Source organism: Euprymna scolopes, chromosome 5 (assembly GCF_053919585.1).
Source record: "Euprymna scolopes isolate OS-2025 chromosome 5, ASM5391958v1, whole genome shotgun sequence".
Taxonomy (NCBI): Eukaryota; Metazoa; Mollusca; class Cephalopoda; order Sepiida; family Sepiolidae; genus Euprymna; species Euprymna scolopes.
Genome location: NC_136486.1, coordinates 26,015,208 through 26,037,353, shown reverse-complemented (window position 1 = coordinate 26,037,353; position 22,146 = coordinate 26,015,208). Strand labels below are relative to the sequence as shown.

The following is a 22,146-nucleotide window of genomic DNA, read 5'->3' as shown; positions in this document are numbered from 1 at the left end:
TGGGAGGGATTGCATATACAAAACCTCTAGTTGGTGCCGGTAATTTGATTAATCTTCTGTTGAAAGTAGAATTTTTTATTCTACTCTTCAGGTATGTTTTATTTTATACAGTTTTTATCTGCGGGGACAGGGGCTACAAATTAATCCCAGAATAATTGGCTTCGGTTTTCAACAGTTTACCTTCTTTTTTTTTTTTTTTTTTTTTTAGAGAGAAAATTATCATCTCTACTAACCATTTCAAACATAGTCTATCATCCTTATAATGATAGGGATAATATTGAGCTCTCCAGAAAAAAACAAGCCATTATTTTATGTGAATTTCTAATCCTTAAAGGAAAAACTTTTTTTTTTTTCTTTAATCATTTTACAATGAGGATAATTACCATATTTTTTGCCCCTTAACATGTCAGGACCAACAGAATAGGTTTGTGAAATGCAGATTTTTAGGTGTGAATTTTGCACATAACGTTTATGCCAATCATGGCATAAACGTTATGTGCATTTTCCAAAAAACGAAAAAACTTGTGGCAAATCTGATAGGACTTAAAAATTGCCAATTCATATTTACTCTTTCATAGATTAGTGTCAAATTCTTTAAAGAATTGAAGAAAGCAAATTACCCATAAAGAACTATTGCTCAAGTGTTATATATATTTTTTTTATCTAATTTTTTTTATTTCTAAAAGTTCTTTTTCTCTATTTCCAGGGTTATACATCATTTTGGAACGATTGCATATCGTCTGGTCTCAGAGGCTGTATTCTTGTAGAACTTGGTCTCCGAGGGCGAATAGAACTCGAAAAAGCTGGCATGAGAAGGCGCAGTTTGCTTACCCGAAAAATTGTCTGCAAGTCTGACACCCCAACCGGTGATGTTTTACTGGACGAAGCTTTAAAACACATTAAAGAGACAGATCCAACTGAATCCATTCAAACGTGGATTGAGTATTTGAGTGGTAAGCCTTTCACTTCCATTAAAAAACAACCATAGATTACTACTATTATACTTACTCTGTTATGTCATGAAAAGTTCATGATTCTGTCTCAGTAAAGTCTACACAAGATGCACTTATAAATATGAATCATTGGATTCAGTGTTACTTTTAAAAATTCCATTTGAGTCACTAGGAATCAAATTAATGCTAAGGTGTGGGGATAGGCATTGCCCTTTTTTCATTTTATTTTTATTTTTCATTCTTACTGATAGATTTTAAAATTGCATTAAAATTAGGTCAAACTCTCAGTCAGATTTTTCTTTTTTATACTATTGAACTATTTACCAAAAAAAATATGGGGCTTCAGACGGTAATGACTGATATCTGTAGAGAGAAATTTTATAAGATTCATAAGATGTTACACTCTTGTCCCCTGACAAGATGGATTGGACCTAGTTATTCACTTTTCTCAATAACTATGCCTTGGATTTTTTTGGAAATTTTGCACAACTCTAGTTACTTCCTGGTATGTGTGTCTGGGAGGGGGGGTAAAATTGACTGTAAATTGTTAGTTTGTTCACACTTTTTTCAATAACTAGGCCTTGGATTTTTTTTTTTTTTGGAAATTTTGCACGAACATTAATCATGGTGAAAGTAAATTTTTCACTTGTGGAGGGGAACCCCACATGTTCAGCTTGTTTTTTTTTTTTTTTTTTTTTTTTAAATAAATAAAAATAAAAACAATTTTGCTAGTTATCCATGCTCCTGGGCAATATTAGGTAACCCTGCTAATAGGTTCATAAATTACTTAATAATGAAATTTTATATTGATGAATTATTTAAATAAATAATCTATTATGTGTTTATTTAATTTGAGGTTTTAGTCACAAAAATTCTATTTTAAACTTAATTTTTACAAATCAATGAAAATTGCATCTTTTAAATAACTTTAATAAAAAAAAAAATGTTTTCCTACACATACATATATATATATATTAGTGTTGGGACGATTCCTAATTTTTATACGATTCCGATTCCAGGAAAATATTGATTAACGATTCCGATACCAAGTACGATTCCGATTCCTAGGGAATTATTGTTTTGAAATATACCAGGTAGTTTTATACTTATGGTCGGGTAGTTCCCAAATATGTTCCCTAACTTTGGAAGAGATATTTTATGTCTACACCGTCGTGTTTTGGTTTAAATAAAATTATTATATAGTAAACTAAACGGCAAAATTAGCAAAATTTATTTTACTTAATTGGAATACAGAAAAAAACCCAAAGAAAACAGAATTTATCCTTCAGAGCAAAAACAAATAAAATAGAATTCATATAACAGAACAAAAACAAGAAAATTAGAGAATAAATTAACACGATTCATTATTTTGGTCCTCATAATTAACAGATTTAATGAATTAAATAAAAAAAAAATATAGCGGAAGAGAAAGAAAATATATACTAATTAAATATAAAAAAAGTTAAATATTTAATTTAATAATTTATAAATGAACGTGCGTAATGAAAAAAACAATATACCACGTGACATGGCGCTGTAGATACAAAATAACCCTTCCAAAGTTAACAACCCTATTTGAGAAATACCATTAATCGAAAGTTTGTGTTTTATACCAAAAGGTAGGTATAGCGAAAAGTTACAATTAAAGGAATTTCAAAAACGATTTTTTGTTTGGCTATTGATAGTTGTATTTGTGACGGCAGTTCTTCAGACCTCCATAATTCACAAAGAGTAGTTCTATTGTTTTTTCTTACTTTTTCATTGCTTTTACACATTGTTTCTAATGTGAAGAATAAGTTTAGCCAAACTAATTTTGAAATATCAAAGGACACATAAAAATCATACCACTATAAAAAAAAAATGAAATACTAGATAAATTTGAGCAAAAATAATTACCAAAATTACAGAAAAAGATTAAACAAAACAAAAAATGGTGAAGTTTGTTGAGTGAAATGAATTATTGAAAGAAAATTAATTGAACTAATAGAAATGTTAAATAAAAAAAATGTCACATTTCAATATTTTTTTAATTAAATTCTCAGGGTTGTTGAAATTAAAAATTAAGTGATTTTTTTTAATTAGACTTCTTTCGAAGCTTGTTATCTTGAAAAATACATTTTAATCCCTGTTTTATTTTATTTTATTTTTTTTAAATAAATTGAAAAAAAAAACGCAATTAAAAAAATTTAATTGATAATTGAAACTTTAAAAACATATTAAACATTGAAAAATTATTTATCTCACAAATTAACGTCCAATAAAGTAGATCCAGTCTTCATACAGGAATTCGGTTATAATAAATATATCTTTCCCAAACTTAAAAATGAAATCTTTTTTTTTGCGAGAGTGTGCTTTAAAATCGCCGGGGAATGCCGCCTAAAATTTTAAAGAAGTAAATTTTAGGAGTTTAGTGCCTTTCAAAGACGGTTATCATAATTTATTATCATCATTTAATTTCCTTTTTTCCTCCCCCCACACCTTTCCACGTGGTTCAATAGTTAACCAGTGCTCCTGTTGCTGTCAGTCGGCTATCTTTACCTAAGTTTTAATTTCTAGTTAAAAGAATTTTTCATGAATAGAATCAGCATTTTTAAAAAAATTATTTTTTTAGTTGTATATATTGTATTTACTCTTTGAAGTTAAGGAGGGTTAAAAAAATTGGTGACACCTAGATGGTGACTTAGACAAAAAAAAAAAAAAAAAGACACTGCGATTTCGACCCCTCACTAATAAAACTGCTCTGAGTGACTAGTTGGTAATTTTGCTAAGTTATGTTATTAGTGAAAAAGCTATTCTTTAACTGTTCTGCACTTTCACCTAACAATTTAATGAAAAAACATACTATAAAAATTTAATTCAACTTGGAAATCCCATCTAAAATATAACACGGTACGTACACTGCACAAGCACCAAAATAAAATCCCAATTCTTATCGAGTGGTTCCAATATGCGATCGGTTTGCTATAACGTAACTAAAAACTAGCGCCCCTTTCAAATGTCAAAATATTTTTGCTTGTTTTTTGTGAGATAATCTGGTAAGTGTCCAATCAATAATAATCCACTGTTCTGTTCGTTTTCTTACAATTTTTCAAAATTGCAAAAAAACAAACTGAAAAATATAGACGGTGTGATGCTCGTTCGGGTATACTTCAAAAATGTATCTAATTGTGTAAAAAAGTAACTTAGTTTGTCTTTAATAATATTTGCTTTTTTGTTTATTTATTGTTTCACACATTTTTTTTTGCATTATTATTCTCAAAGATTATTGAAAAGAAACGTGAAGGTATTGTGCAATTACTATAAGAAACTATCTTATTTATTCAATAAATATATTTTTATATTTGAAAATTAAAAAGTTATTAGAACTAGAATATAGTTGAAACCACAAAAACAATTTCTTAGTTATTTCATTTCATAATTAGCCATATTCATTACAAGCACAGACTAGGTAAAATTAAATTAATTTTCAATTCATGAAACACATTTTGACTGTCTTTAAAATAGTTTAAAAGTATACACTTACATTTTTATCTTGGAAAATTTACACTGTCTTTTGTGTGTCTTGTCAGTAGCTGAGAAACATGAAGAAAACTAAATTGTCAAACGATATGAAAGATACCAATTAGCAGAAATAATTTCTATCTGTAGTTTGGGCCAATACGTGTTTTTGCATAAAGGTGTGAAAACTTTTGAATTCACTAATCCCTTTAATGTTCACTTGTCGCTAACACTTTGAAATTGTTAGATTTTTTCACACTTTGTTACCATTGGCTTAATTTTTTTAAATTGCGGATAATTTTGGAAAGGCAATTGTTTTTTTGTTTTTTTTTGTAAATGTCGATAATACACTACCACAGAACTTTCCTTTAAAATCTTAATTTTCATATAATTTCGGGTGTGTTATAAACAAATATTGCATTAAAAATTGGGGCCGGCAAATAGTTTTTAAAATATGGAAGGAAGCATCTAACACGTGTTTTTGTTTGTTTATAAAGTTCATGGTGTTTTTTTTTGGGGGGGGGTACAAAAAACATAGGCCCCATGTCTTTTTTAGAATAAGTTTTTTTATTTTTTCGGGATAAAAAGAAAATTCGAAATAGGTATTTTATTAAGAGTTACTCGAGAATGGGGTGGCGTTTTTAGCACACCTAAATCTACTTTAAAAAATATATTTTTCTTTACAAACGTGAGACGAACCCTAAAGTAAAATAATACCAAAAATGTTATCTAATCTAAATTAAAACCAATATTTTATTTTATTTTTTGGGAGGGGGGGGGGTCTGCAAAGAAGTTCCAAAAAATATATCTAATTGCTTCATGAGTTGAATATTTTAATAGAATGTAAATTTAAAAAAAAAAATATTTGAAAATTGACTTACCCAGTAGTAGCTTAAATTAAATATAAAGCTGTATTTAAGAGATAGCAAAATAATTGTTTTTGTTTTTTCATTTTCTGAAGACCTTAACCGCAAACCATCACTTAGCATGTGTAGTTCTAATGTTATTCCAATGATATTCTTTTTGAAACTTCAAAAGAAGCCGACTACTGTCAAAATTTTGCGAAATAATAGTGATCAATTTCATTTTAGAGATATTTCTTTCAAAAGCCTTCTTTTAAAAAGAAAAAAAAGTATATTGTTCTATTAAACCTTATACTGTTTAAATAATTTGACTTTGCTCGTTTTATTTTAAGAAAATATAAGTTGAAAAAGCATTTTCATTCACTATTAGATTTGTCAGTAAAAAAAACAGTCACCAAAAAGATAAGCGTTTTTTTTTTATTTTTACTCGCAATGTAGAGCCCTGCATACTTCTTTTCAAGTTAACTCTTTTGTAGTTTTGATTACAATAGATATGAATGAATGAACCTTGTAAGGGAGGGGCACTAAGCATTGCCCTGTTAATAATGAATTTCTTTGGTTTCTTTTTATAACATGCTACATTTCTCTCTTGCGGTTAGAAATATCAGGAAATTCTTTTCTTTTTTTCAACATCAGACTAAAAGAATCGTAATGAAGGAATCGGAAAATTAAGGTATTTTTTAACGATGCAATTCCAATACCTCCCAAAATACACGATTCTTACGATTAACGATTCCAATTCTGATTAATCGTCCCACCACTAGTATTTATGTTAGCATTCCAAAGTAAAATTTATTTTCCAATATGTGAACATGTAAATTAAACAATATGCCCATTTAAAGTTGATTCGAAATGAGAAAAATGGCATCTTGTGTGGCATAGTTCATAAGCCAATTTTACCAGTGTATAATAGGAAATTAAAACAAGTGTAAAATCTTTACAAATGTATTATCTTGTGATAAATGAAAATTAATGCTAATAATGGAAGCAAGTGCCAGATTAAGCTAAACACTAGACAAAATCCCATTGCACCCAGGAAAATGGCAAAAATGACTTGGAGGGTCGACTTTGCTTTCAATAAGTTTCTATTCAACTGCTAATAATGCTTTGAATATTTTCAATGCTTCATAGCACATTCGGTATCCAGATAAATTTTTCCTTTTTACGCTTTGATGAACCATATAAAAACTTTTTACGGTTTATAGTTCAATGAACCATGTAAAAATTGAGGAGAGAAAACAATTTGATTTCATGATAAAAAAAACAATTTAAAAGAGAAAAGGAAACTCAAAAAGTATGTTACTGAAATTAAAGTATCCATTGGCGGTACAAGCTTTAATCTTTGCAATGTTAATTTTGCAATAAGGAATTAAAGATATTTGTCTTTGGAATTATAATTTTGACCTGAGTGAACTTATACCGAACAAAGAAAATTTTAGAAAAGTTGTTGCCTCAACTTTCAGACACATTACTGATACGTTCTTAGCAATCAGTTTGTTGACTTTGTTGCTGTTGGGATAAGGTATAATCCGTTTTAGTCTTATGAAGTCCATCCTCCAAGGCTCTACCTTGTTTGAGAAAGGGTTAGGTTATTAAGTCTGAAGCGTCCATACTAGGGGAATGCCAACACGTCTAAACCAGGACCAAACTCCAAAAAAGACATCCAGCCTCTTCCCTTGAGGCTTGCATTTACGAATGTCTGCGGGCTTAGAACTTAGATAATGTTCAATCATTTCTCTTAGTAAACACCCGTGATATCTTAGCGTTAAGTGAAACTAACCTGCACTCCTCAATTCCCTAACCATCTTAACATACCTGGTTATCTCCCACTCTGCCATAAGGACTTGGACATATGCACGGGCTTGGAGTCTATATTCGTAATACCCTCTCCCTGACTAGAGAAACAAAACTAGAATTAGACGACTAGGCCTTTATGTGCTTCAGACTAAACATGCAACATATTAGCTACTTGTATTTTCTTTACCGCTCTTCCTCGACCCAAGACTGTACCCTAATAAAGTCTTTGACAGCATAGGTATAGCACTCTCCCTCAATACTAGTGCACAAGTACATGTATTTGATGGCTTTAATGTTCACCACAGTAACTGGCTTGGGTTCTCAACCTACACAGATGCTGCTGGTAGCACAACACATAGCTTCTCATTCCCTATCACAGACGGTTACATTTCCGACACGTTTCCCAGACCAGCAAGATCAACATGCCTCACTTGTAGATCTATTTCTGATCATAGTTTCCGATGATTGTACAACGAATGCCCACAGCTCACTCGGGAATGCTGATCATGCTGTGATAATGGTAGAAATCGCCCTAAATTCTCAACCCAAAACTGAAGACCCACTGCTCAAAACGAGGTATTACAAAAAGGCTGATGGGGAAGCCATCAGGGATCTCATTAGAGATGCTCCATGGGGAAATATCTTTTCTCTTCCAGCTGAACAGTGCGCAAATGAGACCACTGAATGGTTCAAAACTGCAATTGAAACACATGTTCTCACATGGAAATTCTATAGCAAGCCCCACTCTCCTCAATGGTTTATTTCTACTTGTGCAGCTTCCATTGCTCAAAGGCAGCATGCGTACTGCAGATTCAACTGACATAAGTTCAGTTCAAACAGACAGAAGTATATAGAAGCTAGAAGCAATTGTAAGAGAAAAATAGCGACAGCTAAGATAGAATATACTGAAACCACCAGAAAACGCATCAAAGCACAGAAATTAGGAACCCACGACTTTCGGAAAATCTACAACAGTGTAGTAAATAATAGGCAGTCAACGATTCTCCCACTATCAAACAATCATGAGGTTGTTTGCATGGCAACCGAGAAGGCTAACGTACTTGCCAGTCAGTTTGCCTCTAATTCCACATCGGACCTGGCACACCACACCCTCCCTAATTTTCCTTTGTGGACAGACGCCACACTAGATGATTTGAAAATCACTCCTTCTCAGGTACATGGTATCATAAAAAAACCTAGACACCTCAAAAGCATGTGGACCCGATCTCATCCCGGCTGGGCTATTAAAAAAATTGCTCTTCTGAGGTTGCTCCAGTTCTCTCCAAACTTTACAACAAATGCCTCAACAAATCTTGCTTTCCTGACTGCTGGAAAACTGCTTCTGTGGTACCAGTTTTCAAGAATTCTGGCGAAAGAACTGACCCATTAAATTATCACCTCATTAGCCTTCTGCTTTTCACCAAAATATTTGAGTCTTTAATTAATCAAGCTCTAGTCCATCATCTTACAGCTGCTAAACTCCTGACCGACAATCAATATGGATTTAATCAAGCCCGTTCCATAGCAGATATCCTAACTGTAATCTCTGAAAGTATACTGTTCACTGGACAAAACGGGAGGGTAGAGCAGTAGCCCTGGATATATCTAAGGCTTTTGACAGGGTATGGCATGATGGTCTTCTAAGGAAAATTAGATCATATGGTGTCACTGGAAGAATACATAATGTAATTAAATCCTTAAGAGAAAAATCCAGATTGTGCACGACGGTCATACATCTAAACAATGATATAAATGCGGGAGTACCTCAGGGGTCTATCTTTGGACCTTTATTATTCTTGTGGAATGGGGACAAAAATGGATGGTCACATTCAATGCTGCCAAGACTAAGCTTGTTTCCTTCAATAATTACAAGAAACCTTCTCTACCACCAATAGCAATGGCCAAGAATACATTACCCGAAAATATTGATTTTTTTTTTTTTTTATTATTTTTATAATTTGATAGCTGAGGGTTTAATAATCTACACAAATAATTGAAAAAAATAAGGAAAAAATTGTAAGAGGGGTGCCGATTGTTAAGGTGCACCTATGTATTTTTAAAAAATATTCTTTACCAAAGTTGTGCGTGATTAAAACTTGAGTAAAAGGGCTGACTTGTTTTTCACTGAACCCAAATGCTTTCTAATTGATTTTTATCAATAATTTTTTAAATTGTTCCTGAATATGATTTTAATTTTACAAAGTAATTCTTTGAAATGACCGAAACTACAATGCATTACAAAAATTTTTTTTCTCTGACTGAGTACAGAAATTCTACACTTTCATTCCAGACCAAAAAGCCAGGAATCGACATATTTTTTTTAAGAATATTTGCAATTTCTTAAATAAATGTGAACTTTGCACATATCTCAGCAAAAATAACCTTAGTGACACACAATATGGTTTCCGTTATGCTAGATCTACAGCAGATGTGCTTACAGTTATATCTCATAGGATTAGCGAATCTCTCGACGGAGGCAACCTTTCCAGGGCAATTGCTCTTGACATATCAAAGGCCTTTGATAGGGTATGGCATAAAGGTTTACTTCACAAGATCTCTAGCTATGCTTTGCTGGAAATGTCTTCTCAACTATTAAATCATTTCTTTCTGATAGGTTCATAAGAGTAGTAGTTGATGGGCAAAAATCAGAAACTCACAGTATTAATGCTGGAGTCCCTCAGGGGTCCATCCTGGGCCCAACTCTTTTCCTGATCTACATTAATGATCTTCCAAATCACATCCTTACATCATTTGTAGACATTTATGCTGATGATACTACCATCTATGGTAGCACATCTAAGTCAGTAAACGACCAAGTTCTCTCCGATTCTCTTTCCTATCAAGGCAGGACAAGTCTTTTCTAGCAGCTCCTGCCCATATGTGGCAACAGTACTCCATCCTTGGACGTATCTGGCTCTTATATAGAGAATTGCATCAGCAGTGAGATATCTACTGGATCGATAGAAAGATCCGACCATTTTTCCAGCGGCCTTGGCAACAGATTTTATGTACGTATTCCATTTAAGATCAGGAGTAAAGGTCAAGCCCAGAAGCCTGTCAAAACTTGAGGCCTCCCCAAGACGAGAGCCATTCATTTTAATTGATGCCAGATCGGGATCAGAACGTTGATGATGTAAAGAGAGAAGCTTGGTTTTAGATGCATTAAAAGTAACCAGCCACTCCTTTCCCCATTGTACAACGTGATCAAAATCAGAGTCTAATGTAAACAAGTTCTTGATGAGCCGTCCCACTTAACAAATTTATCGAATTTCCATTACTAACGATTACTATATTGTCCAATTTCTACTGTACACTCTTTAACCCTTATCCTCGAGTGGCCTCTTGACCTTGATAAGTGGTGATGCCTATGTAAAAAAAAAAAAAAAAAAAAATTTGACAATTGCAGTTCTGATTTTTAACATTTACACATTGAGAAAAGTTACTACTACAATGATTATTGTTTATAACTGATGAAAATATTCCTTTTCTCTTTAGCCTTCAACTTTGGAGAATTATGTGAAAGTTTCTGAAGAATTGTATATTTCATGGAAAATTGTATTTTGTTCACGGGTGAAGTGAAAACTGAATTTGACTTACTATAAGAATAAGCAAATATTCACAAATTCCAAAGATTGCTTGCAACGTTTCATTAAGGTTGAAAAATTTATTGCATATAAAATGAATAATTGTTGAAATTTTCATTGTTTCTACTTTAAAGTATAAAGAAATGAACCGCATCAGAGAAAACTGAAAAATGCAGTGAACAGAAACTATTTACAAAGTTGAAATCATTTTGAACTCTACATTGTGTATTCTTTGACTCTAATCTATATAGACGTTCCAATTTTGTGTCCATATACCTAAAAATACCTTAAAGACATTGGAGACTTTTCATAAAATCACCAAAGTTTTAAATCTACCTATTTTTGCAGAGGATCACAGTATAAAAACCGTACAAAATGTTAAAATCCAGGATTCATAAATATCAGTGGGACATATCTGTGAACATGTTCTTGACGTTGAATGATATCTGCTATCAGAACAATAGCAGAAACTCGCAATGAAGCGAGCAACCAACAGATGTTGTTTGGAAGAAACAGCTTACCTTGTAAACTTGTATATAATTAAGTTTATTGGCTGTTTTTCATTCGTGGGTATACCATCACAGTGTCCAGATAATGTTAGGTCATCAGGAGAGAATACAATTTCAGGACCTACCTCTCTTCAGCTTTTCTATGTATCGACTGTCCTCGAAAGAATTCTGTGTATGGATCATTAAATGAGCAGCACATACCGTTTTGTTCCAGTGAATGTTCATTCCTTTTTTTGGAATTCAATTACTCTCCACAGACGCATGGGAAATCTACGTGTTATTCTTTACTCGTTATCTGCTCTGTGTCATTTTCTAATTGTTTTTTTTTTTATCCATCCTCCTCCTCCCCTTTCGGTGGATATTTAGAGCATTTTTCTGTATTGTCAGTAGCATATATGAACTCTGGATTGCTGACCTAACTAGTGTATTTGATCTTTCTCAAGGTCCCCTCTCTTTCTAGTTTTTGCTGGTCTACTCCCAGTCAACATTCAGTCTATTCTTGAAAGTCAACGGACTAGCCATGTCTCGGAATCTTATTAATGCTGACTATTACATTGAAACAATTTTTTTAATAAAATTGATTGATGTATTATATATTGTTTAAAAAAAAAAAAAAAAAAAATGATTAACTTAATAACATTGATATTTTTCACATAATGTTCAACTTATTGGTGCAAGTCCAGAATTCAACAAGTACAAATATATATAGAAAAATCTTTTATTCAGTACATCCCCGCCATGAAACAAAAATGTCATATTCTAAAACTGATTGAATAGTTAATTTTTTTCTTTAATCAAGAAAATTAAATTTTATAAGGAAGCGAGAACTGTATTGACCCATCATTTAATAAAGGGAAACAACTTAATTTGAATTAGACTTTAAAATTAGTCTTGTAATGGCTACTGTATACTATTAATCACAAAAAAATCAAATTTTCTCTCTCTCTCTCTCTCTCTCTATATATATATATATATATATATATATATATATATATATAAAAAAACTTATCGATTTATATAATACTAGCATGGGTACCCGGTATTGCCTGGGTTGACACAAAGTTCAGTTTGAAACACACATGCTATACTAATCATTTTCATCATAGGTAACGTGGATACCCCTACAACAATTTCAAAAATAAAAGATCGTATAAAAACATGTAAATGTAATCGCCTCCAAAAAGAAGTATCTGATACTCTCTCCACCAGATATTTCGGCAGAAGGGATCACTGTCCTAAGAAAACTCACGATTTTGTGAACCTAAAAAAATATTGTTTATAAACATTAATGCGTGTGTTTATTTTTTTATTTTGGTAAATGTGTAGTTTAGCGGCATAAATTATTTGCCAGACAAAAAATATATAAAAACTATTTTTATATAAAAAACATTGCTAGATCAAAAGGCTGAAATAAAACCAGAAAAAATTTATTATTTTTTTATCATTTATATTTATTATTTGAGGCCGCTATATTGCTTTTAAAATTTGGCCTTTCTAAGGTTTGGCAGATTGGCCTTTTTAAGCTCTTTCATGAACTATGTTTTTGGCTGCCATATTTTTTTTGTAATGAAAGAGCGTAAAAAAGGCCAAATTTGGCCTTAAAAAAGTCAATCTGTCAAACCTAAAGACTAAATTTTAAACGTGTAAGGCGTGCACATTTAGTCCAATAAAAAATGATAAAAAAACAAAAAAATGAATTGTTTTTGTTTTATTTCAGCGTTTGGGTCTAAGAATGTTTTATATAAAAATAAATAGTTTTTATAATTTTTTTTCTGTCAAATAATTTACGCCGCTAAACTACACATTTACCTTTATTTTTTGTAAGGACACTTTTTTTACTGGCTTTTTTTGTAAATAAAGGAAATTTTCGATTTGCCTTTTATGGGGGGGGGGGGCTTTTTGATTTGCTTTTTATTTGTCGTTTTTCTGTTTCTAATGTAATCTCCCCCCACCAAAAAAAATTGACTTTGTCATATTTTGAGGTTTGTTTTTATTAAATTGTTAGGTGAAAGTAGAAAATGGTCTCATAAAAAATAATTAAATTTATCGTTATTTTATGTTTCCAATGTAAGTTCCCCCTCCCCCACTAGAAAAAAATAAATTGTATTTGTCAGATTTTGCCCTCCCCCTCAATCACCAAACTTGAAAAAATGCTAGAGGTGACATGGCTCATTGAACGTTTGGTGTTCATTTTACGTTAAATTTATATAGAAAAGTTATCCCCCACTCTAACATGTTATTTCTTTTTTCAAAATTTCTTATAATATTTATAAAAGTTTTTTTTTTTTTTAAGGGGGTTAAACGCTGCTAGATCACGTTGTATAAAGTTACCTTTTTAATTAGAAAATTAAGTTTGTAATCGATGAAATTAATGCGAAAAAAGAAAAGGTGTAAATTGTGGAATTTGGAGAGGGGGGGCAGTAGAGCTTCATTTTTTTTTTTTTTTTTTTTTTTTTTTTTTAGGTAATAAACGACGCTGGATTACATGGTAAAAAAATTACCGATTTCTGTATTGCCGTTTATTAAGCAATAAAATAAAACAAACAAATTAAATCTTTTCAGTTTTTTTTGTAAGTTTTTTTTTTTTTTTTTTAATTTAAAAAAAAAACAAAACAAGTCAAACACTTTTCTATCTACATGGAATATATTTCCAGCCAGAAACTTAATGAAATTACCAAAAGATATTTGGTAAACGTTTGTTTTTTTTTATTTTTTTTCATGCATAGCATCTAGGGGCAACTAACTCTAAAAAAAAAAAGTTTTAAAAAAAGGTCGCTGTTGGAAATATTAATTCTAAAAAAAATTAAATATATTATCAATATAATTATTGTTTAATATTTATTAAATAGCAATTTTAAATAGAATACTTCAAATAATTCTCTCACTAAAAACATTAACTAAGATACTGCTATTTAGTAAAATCGATTTTTCTTAATGTCATATGCAAATAAGGTAATCTCTTAATTGTATATTTTTGCATATATCAGACTATATATAGAAATAAAAAAATTAAAGTAAGAGACGTTTTGTATATATTAATCAAATTGTGAACAAACAAACATAATACAAATTTATATATATAGATTTGGAATATGACATTTTTGTTCTGTGATGAGTATGTACATAAAGATCTTTAGGTGGAATTCTGGATAAGAACCAACTCGTTATTGTAATGATTATTTTTTTTCAATTTTTGACTCTGAACTGAATATGATAGGCATTGTTAGTTTTTTTTGTTAAATATAAGTTTATTTTCATAATGCTTATTCAGCTTGAAATTTGCTCATCCAGCTGTCGCCAATGGTTGTCGACACTCACAAATACCAACAGGTTAACAAATTCGTCCTTTGCCAGTGACACAAACGGGTTAATATAGCCATTCGTAGAAGTATCCATATTTTTTGATGAAACCATTAAAAAGAAAAAAAGAATATAATCATTAAATATTTATAATATTTACTCTGTCAGTAAAGGTGTCCAGATTTTTTGGCGAAAACAAAACACGTTTAGGGTTCGGCTCAGGGGCATAATGAGAAGACCAGTCAAATTAAGTATACTTATCTGCTGATAATTATCCATTGCAGAAAAATTTGACAAGAAGTTGGTTTAATCTGAGGGAATGCAGCTCTCTAGATGGAGGCAAAGTATTCTAGAATCAAACCTGTTGGCATTCCCTAGTAGGGGCACTTCTGGCTATGATACTATCCCCTCTATAAAGAGGCGATGATGCCTGGGAGAATTATTCAAGACTGAACCAGAACCATACTTTGAGATAAGCTATAAAAATCATTTGAATGTATATAATGTTCATTTTATTTCTGGTAGATGTACGAGGATCTTACGTTTGAAACGGGGCTTGTTAAGAGTGTTTGAATAAAGCATATATTTTTGCTAAGTAATTTGGATTATTCAGACTTTTCAGCTGGAATATTCTTCTTGCAGCTATTCGGCCTTCCGTAATGTTTTGCCTTTCTCGGGCGTATCTTATTGACCTCTGTATTCTGGACGGAATTTCAAACAATCCTTTAATAACTTCACGGCACTAGCAAGCTCTCATTCCGTCAGCCATGACTGGATAGAAGTCAATTAATTTGCAATTGTCTGCACTTTACACTTTTCTTTACACTCGTACTTTGATATATCTGACCTTTTACTTAGGAGCAAAGTGTAGTATCTGTTCTGATACTACTCTTCATATTTTCTGTCTTCAATCAGTGAAGGTGAAATTCTTCTAGAGTGAGGCAATTTTAATATTTGTCTTGATCCAGAGTAACCCCTCTTTTTAGGAGATGGATTTTCCTTACAATAAAAAAAACTAAACTTGTGTCTAACTCTGCACTCATGGGGTAGCAATTAAATAGGAACCATTTCTACTAATTTCATCACTTTCAACAACTAAATAGTCTCATCACTGATACAAACTCTTGAATATTTTTTTCTTGGCTTGATAAAATTTCATTTTCTCTTACTATATACTTCTGTAACATTAAAAAGTTTGCACAATATCCCGCAAGTCATAAAGACAAAGTTCTCTGAACTGATGGTCTTTAGGTATGTTTTCAGTGAAGGCCATATGTTGCCCCACATGTTTTTGAAAAGAGATTCTGACTCAATTTAAATGACTGTACTTTTGCTGCCCATTGTTATCAAGGGTGGAGTGGAGAGGGTGGCAGCAGAAATCTGTTCCTATATATAATATAATATATATATACATATATTTTTTTTTACCCCCCCCCCTTTTTTTTATTATTAACTATGTTACACAATCGCCTTAAAGCAAATGGGCATGCTTTTCAAGGCTCCGCGAATTCAGTATCTTGGGTTTCCTTTAGGAATTCAATCTGCTTATGCTGGTAGAATGAGTCTTTCAAAGACAGCAACAATATTCTTCAATTTTTGACTCTGAATTGAGTATGATAGGCATTGTTAGTTCACTATTTTTTTAAAAAGTTTATTTTCATAATGCTTATTCAGCTTGAAAGTGAATGTTTGGGTTAGATGTCCATTTTAAGTGAGTCTGATGAAAGGCTGCGTTCTTTTTTACTTTGCTGATTCAAAATAGGATGATATGTGCTGCGGTGTCTAATCTGTAAGTTTCTGCTGGAAATGAAAGAACTTTAATTGCTGAAGATTCACAGTGAATTTTTCCATTTAACGACAATCATAATCATCCTGCACCTCTAATGGCAGCGCCCCCCTTTTTTTTATGTAGATGTAAAAATAATTGGTCACTCCCTTCATACACGTGCGCACACACACACAGGTGTATGATTATTAAAATGGATACAATCCAACGATATGAAATTCAAAATGGAGGCAGAGAGACCTAGAGGCTCAACGTTTCGCCTGTCTTGTGGGCTTTCTCAATCCCTCTTGAAAAAGTCCGCATACGACTCGTGAAACGTTGAGCATCTTGGTCTCTCTGGTCTTGTGTGTGTATGTGTGCAGTCGGGTAGGTCGATTTTCAACTTTTTTGGGAAAATGTAAAAGGTTGAAGCATAGAAAGTTGCACAAACATATGGGGAGTACAAATATAAAAAAAAAACTAGGTTTCTAACATCAGGCATCGGATGCTAATTTGATTTTAAAGATCGTCTATTTTGAGACACGGAAAACCCCTTATCTGTGAAAGATTTGTATGAAATTATTTAGCATTTTGCAGTTTCAATCATAACAAGTTGTTTTATATATTTAAATAAACTATATTATGACTGATGTGCTAAATATTAAACAAAATTATAATTCCCCCCCCCCTTTGAGGTGGCGGCAATTACAAAATTATATAAATGCTGCATTTTACTTTGTTTTATAACTGCAAGATTCAATTCTTTTTACTATCAATGAAAAAAAGAAGTTTTTATTCTGTCTGAAAAAAGTCTTAATAAAACCTAAAACAAATTATTTACCTATCTCTAGGCAGTTATCTATGCTTGTATAAAAAACACAAAACAATTGGCAAGTAAAAAGCTATTTTTTTACCATGATATCAAAATTCTCCCTATAGGATCCTTTTGAAGCAAAAAATGGCCTCATTTCATGGCATAAAATCTTAGCAATTATATGTCTATGTCTTACTTCAAGTCCATAGACTGATTGGCCGGCTTCTGATGTCAATTTTACAGCCCTTTCCACACTTTGTGAATGTGCAGGCAAATCAGGTAACTCTGGCTTTCTGCCGCTCATCAATAATTCCTGAAGGTCATCATCTGATAATTCTTCAGTTAGTGCTGGCTCTGAAACTCCACTTTGAAAAAGGTCTATCAAATTTGACCAATATAAAGCGTCAAAATTTATTGTTGATATTTTTTTTAAACGCTTTTTCACTGGTTCCTCACTCCTGAAAAAGAAAAGAGAAGTCAAATAATTTTATTAACTTGAACAAATGAACACAACTTTTATTTCAATTAATTTTTTTTTTAATTTAATAATTGAAAATGAATGTATAAATCGAAATAAACAATTTGATCAGTTTTATATGACTGTTTACTTACCTAATGGTTAAAATTCTTCTGATAGCTTCTTCTCTCACTTCCATTTCATCTGATTCTAACATAGAGAACAGAATATTCTCTGGCAAAAGGGCAAAAGCATTAAACTGAAGATTGCTTAAAGCAATTTCCTGAATTTCTTGAGGCTGCTTTTTTATTTGCCCAATCATTTTAAAAATATACATTTGCTGGTTATGAAATTTATTATCCAGTTTAATTTCAAACCAGTTAACTGCATAAACTTCTACAATAAAACTAATCAGCTGGTGCATTTTTCTGGTCAATTCAGATGGATAAATTTTACGGGTCCACATACACATTAATCGGATTGCCAGAGTAAGCCATCTTGCCTGATTTAAAGGTCCGATCCTCCATGCTGCATACTGAGGGTCTACTTTACCCCTTGAAATACCAACAGCATACTCTAAAAGTAGTCTTTGGTCACCAGTGAGATCATTTTCTGTTAGTTCAGAATACCTGCCCTCTAGAGGACTACTCACAGGTAAAAAGTCAACTTGGGGTAAATGATGGTAATTGTTGGCACATAATTTTCCGAGTTGACCCGTAAATGATGTTGGGCTTCGTGCACTTCCATCAAGGGATTTAAATAATGCCCTAAAAGGAAGCTCATTTTGGTGTAGAGAACAGCCAATGGTATGTATTTTTCTATGAAGCTTGTTTTCTAGTGAGGAAACTAGTCCGGATTTCCATCCAGTATTGGTGCTTATGTTGTCTAAAAGGACAGCCTTTAAAGTATTGACACTCTCATACTGTTCTAGAACTTTGTGAACTTCATCCGCCAGAACAGCACCAGTTGCTCCAACAGTAGGGATCACTCTATGTGCAAGATACTCCTCCTTACTTCCACAACCCATCTCCTTTGTAAATGTCAAGTGATGCTCTTGTCCTTTAGCTTTTCTTCGATTTTTGTTTCCTTTTTCATCGACAGTTTCCATGTAAAATAAAGTGTCTTTGTCGTGTTTCCCATCATCACCAATGCAGACAAGATTTCTAATTTTTTGATAATGTTTTTGATAGGCATTGTTTTTTGATCTTTTTCTGTCAATTTTGAACTTATCAAGAAAAAATTTTTTAAAATCAATATTTGATTTTAGAAGGCCTGCAGCCTGTAGATCCAAAAGAAAAGCATTTGCAAGACTTGCACCTAGGTTTGATGAGACATCACCTCTGATGAGTTCAATGGCATAACGAGGAATTTTTATCAGGCTGTAAATACTCTTATACTCTTCCTCTGATTCAAAACTTTCATCTGTTCCATCACTATTTTCTGATGTCAGAATGATATTTTGGTCATGGGATGTTGAAACAATAGGCGGGGGGGGGATGAATCAACTTGCTTTTCTCCTAACACAGTTAACTTTTTACATTTTGCTACGGCAGCTTTATCAACAGGTCCGAGTTGAAAATTGCCTTTGGGTCCTATTTTATTTCTTTGGTCCTTCAAATACTCTCTCTCCTCAACAGGAACCTGAATTAGAAAATTTGACAAATTTTTATTCTAATCTACGCTGATCTTAGAAATAAATTCTATTTCATGTCAAAAATTGTAATTTCTTATCTCATTGGTTTACATAAAATACAAGTATAGAAATTCATTTAATTTAAGATGTCTATGATTTTCATTAAAAATATTTTTTTCAAACAAACAAGAGAAATTAAAAAAAAAAAAATAGAATAAACTTACCTTTTTTTTTTTTATAGGACAGGTACAGACTATATGCTTTGACTGACAATTTTCTTTTTTGCATTTAATATTTTTGTCATGACAACTTGCAATTGGCAGGTCACACGAACAAGATGAAATGTCAAATAATTTGTCAAGTTTATTGACCAGCAGACTTTTGGCATATGCGGATAAAACGTTTCTATTTATTTGCTTAGCTTTTTTAAAGCAGGTGTCCTGCAATTTATGCAGAATCCATTTGTCAGTTAATAGTGGCAAACTGGGATTTACTGCCTTCCAAATATTTTTAACATCAGTTGCCATTAATTTTGAAAGGGCAAATTTATTTAACTTTGGGTGAGAATTCTCCATGTAATAGCCATATTTAATAACCTGATGGAAAGTAGGGGGTTCTGTTGTATTTAATGGAGAAGGTGGGCCCGCAAATTTTGTAGAATCAGTACTACGTGTAGAAAGAGTTCGTTTCCGACTCATGGTTAGAAAAATATCTGCAAAATAATATTTTATGATATTGTAAGAAATTAAACAATGGAAATCATGAATTAAAAATAAAATTTGGAAAAATTGGTAAATATCAAAAAATAAATAATAATGGTTTTACTTACCGAATAGTATGAAAACAAGTCAAATCACACCGAAATAGCTTTGCGAAGAAAAATGTTTTGTTTGTTTTTTTTTAAATAAAGAATTATTAAATTAAATAACACAAAGGTTTAAAATAAATTAATAAATAATTAAGGTTTGATAAGATATAAAATGCAAAATGTAATAATTTCTAAATTTGAATTAAGCTCCGATTAATAAAGTAAACAAACGTGTGAACACGAAAATGAAACCGATTACTTGGCGGTGTAGACGTAAATTTAACCAGATAAAATAAAGCCCTGGTTTATTAGTCGTTTACTTCATTTTAAATGAAATATTTTGCAGGGTGTCTTTTTATATCGACACTCAATTAGTTTTCTAAAAATAAAATAGATATTACAAAAAAAAAAAAAACCTATTGTTTATACTCCCTTCGTATTTTTTCTTCAAAACCGGCATTAATATGACATGCTTATTCTTTGATTTAACACCGGCACCCGGCGACATAGATGCAACATATTGAGTTTTTCAATGTTTAAATTCATTTTAGCAAAAAACGATGGAGTTTTAGAAAAAAATATTTTGTGTTGTTATTCTCAATGTTATTTAACATCTTTCTCCGCATAGACCTAGTCATAATGCCAAAATCGACCTACCCTAGTGTGCAGTAGCTAAAATACCTGTATCAGAATAGGTTCATATTACTGTGAATTTCTCGTACTCGAGTACCACCCCCAAGCACTTGCTGCAATCCAAAACCTCGACTGCAAGAAATTTTTTCTTCTGTATCTAAAACAAAAATTTCCATCAACAAAGTTTCTTTCCAAAGACTTTGAAGAACATTGTCATGGAATGCTTTCCAGCAGAGTACAACATAGTTGCTTTCAAATCCAATGTCAACAAATACTTTTCGAGCCATCCTTAAGTGATCAAATTTTGTTAAATTCATTGTGGATCATTCAACTGACAATCTATTAACCCTTTTGGCCTTATGTGACTTTTGGCCTTGATAAGTCGTGACTCATTAGTATATTTTCCACCCTTGAAATTAATTCTTTCATTTAGAAAGAATACTTGAAAGTTCTCCATTAATTATTCAAGATGCGTTTTCAAAATTTTTTGTTTTGTTTACCATGATGATTCAGCAAAACAATTTCTGCAACTGGCGTGACTGCTTTATTATTTATTTGTTTATGTGTAATGTTTGCTGTGAGAATATCTTCCTTTGCACCTAGCTGTTTAAATGTATGTATGTATCGCAGAGGCAACTGATTTTCACGACATCGGTATCATTTTGAAGCTCGACCCTTCAGACGACAAATATCGAAAAATTGGCCAAAAACATTAATTCCTTCACAATCAACTGGGCACTTTTCTACAGGGAGGGGCCGCTTATTTTGTCAGTATTTTTGAAAGTCGTCATCGCTTTTCGATTGACTAGCCTTAATTTAAACCTACATCATTTCTGGTTTGGCAATGGGTGCAACAGCTAACGTGTTACTTTTTTTTTTTTTTCACTTTTCTGCCTTCGTGGTACGGGTTTGAGCTTGCCTGCCTACTACCACTTTTCTTTCTTTTTTTTTTTCTCAACACACCTCCAAACACCCGAGGAAACACTGGACACTCAGGCTAGTTTTTATATAAATAAAAGTGCAGCTACTTAGAAATAAAATCCACTTGTGTACTTCGTAAATGAATTGAAATTGTTTTTTAATTATTTAAAAAGAATGAAAGTGCAAATTTATATCCTTAAATGATAATCACTTTTTTATAAAAGATGAAGAATGAGACTAATGTTTGAATAATAAATATTTTTGTCAAAATAATTTTTAAAAAAACAAATGGTCAATAAATAAATGTGATGCAAAATATGATTAAGAAAATTCTTTTTAATAAACGAATTTCACTTGGAAAAAAGTGGGGACACAATATTACCAATGATTAAAGATATTCTTCCATCAAATTCTTTATATTAAAGTATAACTTAATCTTATGCCAAACTTGAAATGAGCCAGATGAAATGACCATTATCAGAAATGTTAGTTATAAGAATATATAAAAGTAAACCCAATAGTGGCAAGACAAAGTAATTTTTCAAATGTAGCAAATTTAATTATGTAAAATTTAGTATATTTAAACAATATTTTTTAAAATATGCATATAA

At 31.7% G+C, this 22,146-nt stretch overlaps 1 protein-coding gene across 1 annotated transcript in view; it reads left to right on the top strand.

Moving 5' to 3' along the window:
- LOC145276745 (Golgi phosphoprotein 3-like) overlaps positions 1 to 22,146 on the top strand; it is a 114,165-nt gene that overhangs the window by 60,656 nt on the left and 31,363 nt on the right. Inside the window, exon 2 of the mRNA XM_080127976.1 lies at positions 707 to 953. Within this exon, the coding sequence (XP_079984102.1) occupies positions 707 to 953 (247 nt within the window). The remainder of the gene's footprint in view (positions 1 to 706; positions 954 to 22,146) is intronic.